This window comes from Sinocyclocheilus anshuiensis, unplaced genomic scaffold (genome assembly GCF_001515605.1).
Source record: "Sinocyclocheilus anshuiensis isolate Anshui unplaced genomic scaffold, SAMN03320099.WGS_v1.1 scaffold488, whole genome shotgun sequence".
In the NCBI taxonomy this organism is placed as follows: Eukaryota; Metazoa; Chordata; class Actinopteri; order Cypriniformes; family Cyprinidae; genus Sinocyclocheilus; species Sinocyclocheilus anshuiensis.
In genome coordinates, this window is record NW_015558584.1 from 9894 (window position 1) to 19287 (window position 9394).

At 38.7% G+C, this 9394-nt stretch overlaps 1 protein-coding gene across 6 annotated transcripts in view; it reads right to left on the bottom strand.

Annotated features, from left to right (window-relative positions):
• Positions 1 to 851: 851 nt before the first annotated feature.
• LOC107679848 (bromodomain-containing protein 3-like) overlaps positions 852 to 9394 on the bottom strand; it is an 8808-nt gene continuing 265 nt past the window's right edge. Inside the window, exons 2-13 of one of the 6 annotated variants that reach the window (XM_016475549.1) lie at positions 9193 to 9268; positions 7024 to 7401; positions 6674 to 6811; positions 6423 to 6558; positions 6133 to 6323; positions 5656 to 6027; positions 5421 to 5549; positions 5120 to 5326; positions 4653 to 4721; positions 3326 to 3534; positions 2903 to 3186; positions 853 to 2648 (exon numbers count right to left, since the gene is read on the bottom strand). In XM_016475549.1, coding sequence (XP_016331035.1) covers positions 2542 to 2648; positions 2903 to 3186; positions 3326 to 3534; positions 4653 to 4721; positions 5120 to 5326; positions 5421 to 5549; positions 5656 to 6027; positions 6133 to 6323; positions 6423 to 6558; positions 6674 to 6811; positions 7024 to 7224 — 2043 coding nt within the window. In that variant the 5' untranslated portion in view covers positions 7225 to 7401; positions 9193 to 9268 and the 3' untranslated portion in view covers positions 853 to 2541. Of the gene's footprint in view, positions 2649 to 2902; positions 3187 to 3325; positions 3535 to 4652; positions 4722 to 5119; positions 5327 to 5420; positions 5550 to 5655; positions 6028 to 6132; positions 6324 to 6422; positions 6559 to 6673; positions 6812 to 7023; positions 7402 to 9192; positions 9269 to 9394 lie in introns of all 6 variants that reach the window. The other 5 variants (XM_016475550.1, XM_016475551.1, XM_016475548.1 and 2 more) reach the window with 5 other exon arrangements.

Here is a 9394-nt window from a genome sequence, read left to right on the forward strand (position 1 = left end):
TGGGCCAGTATCACTTCTGTTACTCCCTAGTATTTATCATGAGCTGGTGAAACCTACTTACAGTAACGGAAATGGATGTGACATCCATTTGGGGTTACATAACACCCAAGGACAGAGAACTCTAACACTGTAGTTACATTTGGAGGATTATTATAAAACTACTGTTATAATCATTTGTAACATTACAGTAAAACTAGTAATCATACCAGACATAATCAACTCTAGCAGAAATGACACTGCTACCATCTAGTGGCCAGAGGTGGTAGTTCAGTGACACTTCTGACAGAAAAAGATTCGAATGGTTAGTTTAACCAAATATCAGAGGACCCATGTAGTTTTATATTGTTCTGTTCTATTTTATAACTAATCAAATGATGAGCTATGAATAATTAAAATAAGTTTTTATGGTAAGATACTGACAAAACTGCAAAACAAGGTATGTCCACATAAAACAAATGAGCAAAGATTGAAAGTAAACACAAAATAAAAGACATTTTGTCATTTATTTTATGAAAGAAAAAAAAGTACCCCGTGTACAAGACATACCAGGTAGGCAAGTACATCAAATGTTAGCCTCAACCACTGCCTCCAACCCTCCGGCCCGTATCGCAATAAGCCTAAATCTACTCGCACTGTATTCTTGATTTTGTTGTTTCCATGACTGACATTTACAGTATAACTATAAACAGCTCAAAAAACCTTTAAGAAAAATACAATAAATCAGCATGCATGTCAAAGGTAAAAAGTAAACTTTGTTTTAAATATAAAAGGAACTTTCTTTTCAAAACAGGGCCTAAAATGAAATTAAGTTGTATATTTATATATATATATATATATATTTTATCCATATAGTCATATTTTTTCTTCTTTTCAGTCGGTCTCTAAAAGAAATCATTCTTGTAATCCAGATAGGACTTGATCAATATTTGTATCTGTCACTCAGAAATGACTTAGGGAAGTTTTGCAGTCGTGTGCACCCAAAGACAGGCAACAATAAAATCATTAATAACATGATTAATCTTAAAATAATAATTTTTTGACTATGTCTATTAGTGTTTTAATTAGTCTGAGAGATACATGTCCCTCATGAATTTTGGCTGTCAAATTACACAATTAAGAGATCCTGCAATTATGTCCTAGAAGTCTTCAAAGCACCTGTCCATAAACCAAATGCATCAGAAAATGAAACAAATACCACTTCCCTTTACAACTTACAATTTTGTTTCTTAAAAAAAAAAAAATCAGAGAGGACATTACAATATCTTACAAACACTTCAGAAATCAAACGCATAGTTAATCTAAGTGATATCGGATAGTAAATCAATCCACAGAGGAATGGTAGGAAACTTCATAAGGGAAAACAACTTGTTTGAAACCCAACTGATTGGAATTGCATACTATTCATAAGACAGATCTATTGAAGACTTACATTCATGAATCCATTTTGCAAGAGAGTGAGAAGAGGAAGACTGTGTTATCAACTGTCATTGTCAAAACACTTGAAATAAACATTAAGAAACACATAATTAGCATTATCACAACATGGCAGTAAAAATCAAGACACAAAGGACATTTACTGATTCCAGGTGTCAGTATTCACGTCACCAACACTTCAAGCCTTATCTAAAGTTATCCGATGTACAAATGTCAGTCATAGGTGTGACTACTTGGAAATCTGTATATTTATTGCTGACCAAGGCGTTTAATAAGACAGGAAGTCCGCATGTGTTCCAGCTTACTGATTTACATGTCCACATCATTGTAAAGCATCTGTACAAAACCACCAAATCTACTTGATTCCCATCAAAATATTTTCCTAAACCATACATTTATTAGCTGGAGAGTATAGGATTCTGTTTTAATATTGTTCTACAGCTATAATAATGGCCAAATTAAATCTAGAGTTTGTTATGCCTAATTAAAGCCATTTGTTCCCCAGACTACCTAAAAGTGTTGTGACATTATTTGGAAAGGCATGATTTTCATAGACACACTTTTCAGTTTATGAGAGGACATTAAAAGAAAGAAGGAATAATAAATCAATAATGGCACAGCGCCCAATGGGGAAAATATGAGGCCATAGCAAAAACAACATTAAAAAAAAATAAAAATAAATACAACAGTCTGGTAAAGAGGTCAAATCAGGAGAGAAGAGTGTGAACTTTCCGCTTTCCCGCTCTCTCTGTTGAGATGGGATGGCTTACGTTTTCAATGGTAACGTACAACATTACCAGGATGCCAGGGAAGAGAATTTGAACTGTAAAATATGCTTCAAGACTTCCTCTCCTTGCAGTTTTAGGTTTGGACATCCCTTTCAGAGTCAGTGGAAATAAAAAGCAATTTATTAGTTTGTTTTTTTAGCTGTAATTTTCTTCATGACATTTCCAAAAGAAAAAAAAGTTCTGACATGATGCATTTTTATTGTCTCTTTTCTTTCTCTTTCATATAAAAAGTCTCATAGGGGAAACAACCTTGACTGCATACAATGTTTTTTTTTTGTTTTTTTTAAAAGTGTAAAAAAAAAAAAAGTAAATAAAGTGTTCAGTCGGAGTCACTGCTATCTGAAGTGGAGCCACTGGAGCTGCTGCTGCCCGAGTCTGAGGAACTGCTGCTGCCGCTGAGCCGAGAGGGGCCTGAGCCTCCTTTCTCTGAGACCAAACAGAGAGACACAGCGGTTATAGAACTGAACCAAGTCCGTATTTGCATACCAAAACAAAAAACGGGAAACATTTGTGAAACAAACAAAATGCAAGTTGATTAGCAATAAATTTAGCGATGCTAATAAAACACCATCAGTTTTAAATAGAAGAAAAAAAATCAAAACATTAAGTCAGAAAGTTACCATATTTTGATGACCTATATGGCATTTAGCTATGTGTGTAGGCCAAGAGTGTGCACTTACGTGGAGGTTTCCTCTGTTTCTTCTGTAAACAAGACTTGACATATCGCTCCAGCTCACGCAAAGTGGAAGGTTTGAGCGTCTCAAAATCGATTTCGATTTCGTCAGGGTTGGAATCCCGCAGTGAAGGCTCTCTGGACTGAATGATGTGGACCACCCTGCCCAACTTCTCTCCAGGCAGCCGGTTGATGTCGAGGCTCAGTTGCCGTTTCTCATCATACGTCATGGGCAGACACATCTCCTCGTCAGACTCGTAGCCTGGCCCTCTGCCACCCTTCTTTGGTTGCCTGTGAAGGTTCCATCCATACAGCAGAAACCCTTTAGACCTCAATTGATTGTTTTAGCCTCAACCCATAAAACAAATCCAGAACAGTTTAAAAAATAAAAAATAAATCAATAATGGAAAGAAAAAAAAAACCTGCAAACCTGTTGCCTGGAACAGTGCTGTTAGCCTTTCTGGCAGGACCCTTTTTCTGCTGGGCTGGTTTCGGTGGCTGTCCTGGCTTGCCTTTCTCCTCTGGCTTGGATTTGTTGTGCTTGTTCTCTTTCTTTTTCTTGTCTTTTTCTTTCTTTTTCTTTGGTTTACTTACCGGGGCCTGAGAAAGAGCAGCTAACTGTTCGTGGACGGCTTTCAGCTGGGGAGAGCCAAGAAGGGGGTGTTAGTGATCTGCTCAAAGTCAGGCAAAGTATCACTTATTGTACATGACATTTATATTTGGTTATCAAAGAGAACTAAAGACTTCATTCATTTTGGTTTTCCAGTGCCAAAGGAAAAAAATGTATTCAACTGTAGAACAAAACATGCAAAGCAACTGCCATTACTGAAATAAAGTACTACTAATAATAGTGTAATAATTATAACAGTATAATAATAGTAACAATAGTAGTAGTAATAATAATAATAATAATAATTATGATAATAAGTATTATCATTATTATTATTAGAAATTAAACAGTTTCTTCCCAAATTCTTTTTAACAACACTGGACAACCAAAAATCATTCATGCCTGGTGTTATCTGTGATTCCAAGAATGGAGTGTATGTCAGAATGAAACCGAATGAAAGGAATATCAAGAATAGGACACAAGGTTTTAGAAGCCATTCTGCCCTTTACAACTAGAAGTAAAAAAAAACAAACTTGTGTCTAGCAATGCCTCTGCTGTTTACTAAATATGACTCATTGAAAAACAATCACAACCAATTAAATTGATATTGGCAATAACAGCTTTACAATTACTGATAATCAGTATCTCTGTTACGATGCAACGTAACTGATATTTACAGAACAAATAGACCCTATTAACCACAAAGCCATGGTGAGCATTAAAGAATACCACCAGACCGGGGTCTCAATCCTATGAACACTCCTTATAAATACAGGTCACATTAAAGTTATAAATGTAGATGAAGGGCAGTTAGAGCTTCTTACTGTTTTCTGGAACTAGCAAGTTTGTCTAAATGCAAAGCAAGTCAACATGAACAAAGAAAGTTCACATACACACTCCACAAACACCCACCCACCTTATTATATATTAATTACCAAAACTTTCAGCACTTCCATCCTAAACACACACGGCTGGTTTACCAACACCACCTAACGAAGTAAATATTTTTCTGCTGCTTTTAACCCTCTACCGCTGATCTCACTATCCATACCATACGCTTGACCATCTAATACAAATAATGAAAGCAACTGTACAGTTATTACACAGTGTTCATAGGCAGGGACAGGGAAATGAAAAGTAAAATCACCTGATTATTCTTGGTGCACCCGTTTTTTATCCCCTGTCTGCTACCAATGGGGTGCTCCAAAGAGATACACTGGTAAAGAAAATGGCAAGGGAAGAAAGTATGATATAGAACTCCAATGAGACAGAAACAAAGCCACAAAAATTGCTACTAGATCTACATTTAGGCATTCTAGGATTTAATGCAAAGCAATATATGCAGCTGGTTGCGGTAGAGGGCTAAAACGCAGCTCTACGTACAAGTACACAAAGTCCTAAATGAAAACAGAGGTGCTTGCTGTGAAAGAGAGGAGGGGTTATTTTAAGTGGAAGCCCCTCCAGGTCCTTCAGAGCATGAACATTTATTGAAACAGTCATGTGGGTATGGGGTGAAAAGGATAATCAGAAAGGCTGACACATATCAGGAGGCCTGTGAGAACATCTCTGAGCCTGGAGAGGTTAAGGGTACTTGGTCCTAGTTTTGAAACCCACCTGTTCCGCACCCACCTGTTCCTGCAGCTCGGCGAGCCGGGCGGCCCTCTCCTCCTCGGAGTCGGAGCTGTCAGAGGTGGAGGAGTCGCCACTGCTCTCACTGCTGACAGTACTCTTACTGACCACACCGGCCCCGCCTACACCACCTGCCCCGGCCACCTCCACTGGCTCATCGGGCATCTTTGCAAAACGCATTTCAAACACATCCTGAGAGATAAAAAGAAAATGTCATTAAACAATTCAATCTTTTAAATAAAGAAATTAAAAGAATATATTGCCAAAAGAAGGGGGAGGAACAGACCTGCAGCTTTCTGGCCATAGCAACCACCTCATGATCAGGTGGGTTGTACTTGTAACAATTTGAGAACATTAATCGGACATCTGAAGCAAAACTCTGTGCATCTTGGTACTCTCGACCGTCCATTTTTTTCTGCAAGCAAATAAAAAAATTAGATTCAAAAACTAGCTGAACCACAATTCCTTTTGACAAAACTAAAAATCAAGACATTGTAACTTTGTGTGCAAACTCTACATACTTTCACTGTGCTCAAGTCCATGGGGTATTTGATTATTTCATGGTAGTCATGTAGCTCAAGAGCCTCTGCGTCAACAGGCTTGTAAAAAGGCCAGGCGTATGCAGCGTGCTTTTTCGAAAGCATTTCTTTAAGGATGACCTCGCAGTACTTGAGCTGCTCTGAAAGCCTGCCCTTTTTGCTTCCGTGTACGCCTAGTTCGCCATCCTCAAAATCCTTTTTAGGGGGTTTGATGGGGCGACCGGTGCTCTCTCGCCTGGATGCCACTTTGCCCTGTTTGCCTTCTGAAAGAGGGGTGGGTGACTGGCTCCTGCTGGCGGTGATGGCAGAGGTAGTAGGGGTGGTTGTGTCGGCTTTCCGCTTTACCCCCTTCTTCTAGGAAACAAAACAAACAACACACACGGGGAGACACAAAGCCGATGGTGAGGCAATGTCAGTGTATTTATATTAAGTGATATTCTGAGAGGTCCAGCAACTTACTTTGAGATTGGGTTGCGACAGAGGCATGCCGGGTATCATGGCGGCAGTGGTTGTGTTCTGTACAGCTGGTAAGCTAGGGGTGATGGTGGGCACTGGAGCTGGAGATACGACTGCTGTCTGTGAACTTGGTGAGGTGGCACCAGGGGAAACAGAAGTGGGCGAGCCAGAAGAGACAGCCCCATCCTGCTGACCTGCATTTATATGATTAGAAAAATAATGCTTAGTTTTCTGCTAAAGCGTTAACGCAGAATGTTATGATCAATTCGTCAAGCAGACTATTTAAATTTTACCAGGCCCTGCTGGTTTGCGCCCTTTGCCCTTCGGGGCAGGAGGAAGAAGCTCAACCTCCTCCTGAGGCATCAGGGCCACCTTCTGAAGGAAGATTTTCTCTAACGCTTGTGCCATTAACACAATGTCATCTGTTGGCTGAGAAAACCAACCAGGAATAAAAAAGGATTGCATTTGCCAAAGCAGCCTCTCCTCCAAACATGTATAGTGTAAACACGTTGATTTTTTTTAACCAGATTGTGCCAAGCCATACCTTGTTGTAAATATAACAGTTTGTGAACATTGTGTTGAAGTCCTGCATACACTCGCTTGCACTCCAGTAGTACACATTCTCCAGTCTTTTCTTGATGGTGCCCATGTCCATTGGATTCTTTATGATCGTGTGATAGTCCTGGACACACACACAAAAAAGCAGTAAGTCTTTCAAACAAACCAAAGCTTCAATGTCAAATTTTAATATCAAACCAACTAAGTGGCAAGTTCTCATTCTCAAAGAATGATTAACAATTAACAGAACCTAGATCTGTAATTATTCAAAATGATGGATAGTAAGATAGCCACCTTCATTCATGACACTGAACCTTCTCTATCACATCCACTCACCGGAAGACCAAGTTTAATGGCATCAACAGGCTGGTAGAAAGGCCATGCAAACTGGTGCCTCCACAGTGTCTTGACAACTACATTTTGCATGTACTGCAGCTGGTTAGTCTTGCGGCCAGGTTTGGTAGGGTTGGTCACCTCAGGGGGAGGAGGGTTGATGACTGCAGGAGCTTCTGGGTTTGCTGAAGTGACCGTTGACATTTTGGCAAAAAAGGGGAAAACAGCTTAATGGAGAAGGGGTCTTTATTATTCTGCACAGGCAGACTTATTTTTGATTTTCAATGTGCTTTCTCTTTATGCTTTTCGGTTTCTCTCTCTTTAAGCGCTTCAGTCATCTGAGAGGGACCACATCCCATTGCAGTACCCGAACTTTGACCTCTAAAAACAAGAAACATGACATAAGTCATAAAGCATTATGCTGTTTAAAGTAAAGACAAACAATAGTGCAACTGCATAAAATTAACTTTAAGCCACAATGAAGTGAAAGCAACAACAAATTTTATTCCACATTGACATACATTTTATCAGAAAAGGAAAAAAAAAAGAAAAAAAGTAGGGGCTATCAAAATGAACACTTCCATGTTTATGAAGCCAATCTTTGAGCAAATACAGTCTACCCAGTCGAGCTTTCAGTTGAACAGAGACAGCTATGCCATGCACAGATTCCATATTGCACAACCATAGATATGTATAGGTAGATTCCCCATTCAACTGCGTCAAGCACGTAGATGCGTGGTCAACTTGACGTCATTCACCATAATAATCAATGAATATTCGAAGATGCTACAATCCTGCACAGCCGATGGTTGTAAAAACTGCTGGGATTTAAATTCCTGAAGAAACGGGATAACCTTTCACAGGTGAGAATGTGTTGGTTTGTGTTTTTAAATGTATTAACTCAATATTACAAGTTTTGAAACATTGGTAACTTATGTTTCCGTTATGGTGAATAACGTCAAGTTGACCCTTCGAATATGGCAGATGGCTTAAGTATAGTGGCCCACAGTAACAGTCGCAAATGAGGCATCTCAGTGTATACATATCTATGTGTACAACACCCTGTATTATAGATTGAAAAAAACAACAACAGCAACATCACCACAGAAAAGTCTGTCTTTTCATCTGAAGATCAACTTATGACATTTTGATAAAAAAAATAATAACATGTTTAAAGCGAATCTTAAATTTAACATATGCATGGATGATCCATTCATAAGATTAATAACATGCATTTAGGAAATACATGGCGTGTATTTTCATGTCATGCCAAGATCACCCTCCACCCAAAACAAAAAACAGTCTCAATTTCTAAAGAATCCCATATATTTGTAAAAAACTGAGCTATTGATACATTAGCTGGCAGAGAATAACATGACGCTCATTCTGAGCTGGAAACAATGGTGGTTTTCTGTTGTTGACATGTCAAACAACACACTATTTTCAAATCCTTCCCTGTAAGCATTTACTTAAGAAAATTCTGTCGTGATTTAATCTTGTTGTTCCAAGCCTTTCCTTTGTAGAATACAAAAGGAGATATGCAGAATGACAGTCTTAGTCACCATTCATTTTTATTTTATGAAAAAAATTGCAATGAAAGTAAATGGTGACTCAGACATTTCTTAAGAAGAAAAAAAAAAGTCATACGGGTTTGAAACACCTTGGGTATAAGTAAATGATGACATAATGGTGTTAACTAAATATTTAACTACTCATTTTCATCGGCTAATCTTAATGAGTGCACGTGTGTAGTTGTTAGAAACGGCAGCATCAGTCGCAGCATTACCGTGTAAACAATCACGCTGCCGCACCGGACTAGGTCCACTTAATATTTCCAAATAAAATTACCTCTTTTTAAAACGATTATTAAAAAAAATGTTTACTAACAGAAAGAGTATGAAAACCTAGACGGCTATATACAACACTGGTTTCATTCTCATCTAACGTTAACTGCCGCACACATATGCCACGACTATGAAAGCAATAAATCAACCTGAATTGTTCCCAACACAGCCTTTATTTTCATCCAGCCTCCGACCACAAATATAGCCATCAGGTAGCATATACACGAAATAAATTGCCTTCTGTTGTATTAGTGCGTGTGTTGGAGGGAAATAGCGCGGGTGCGCTGAACTGAGCAGCTGATTAGCTTTAGCATAGGCAGTCACTCACGTAAAGATGGCGCGCAGTTGCAGCTGGCTAGCCGAGTTAGCATCCACACTGACCGCCTCAACACCTTCCCAAGACGCTGTTATTGACTTACACCCAAACATAATATACAGAAATATAGATTATACATGTATAAAGAGGATTACAACGGCTTAGCGGGTAAACAAGTTAATTTGGCCAAGTTATTTCAGCGAGGCTTTGTTGT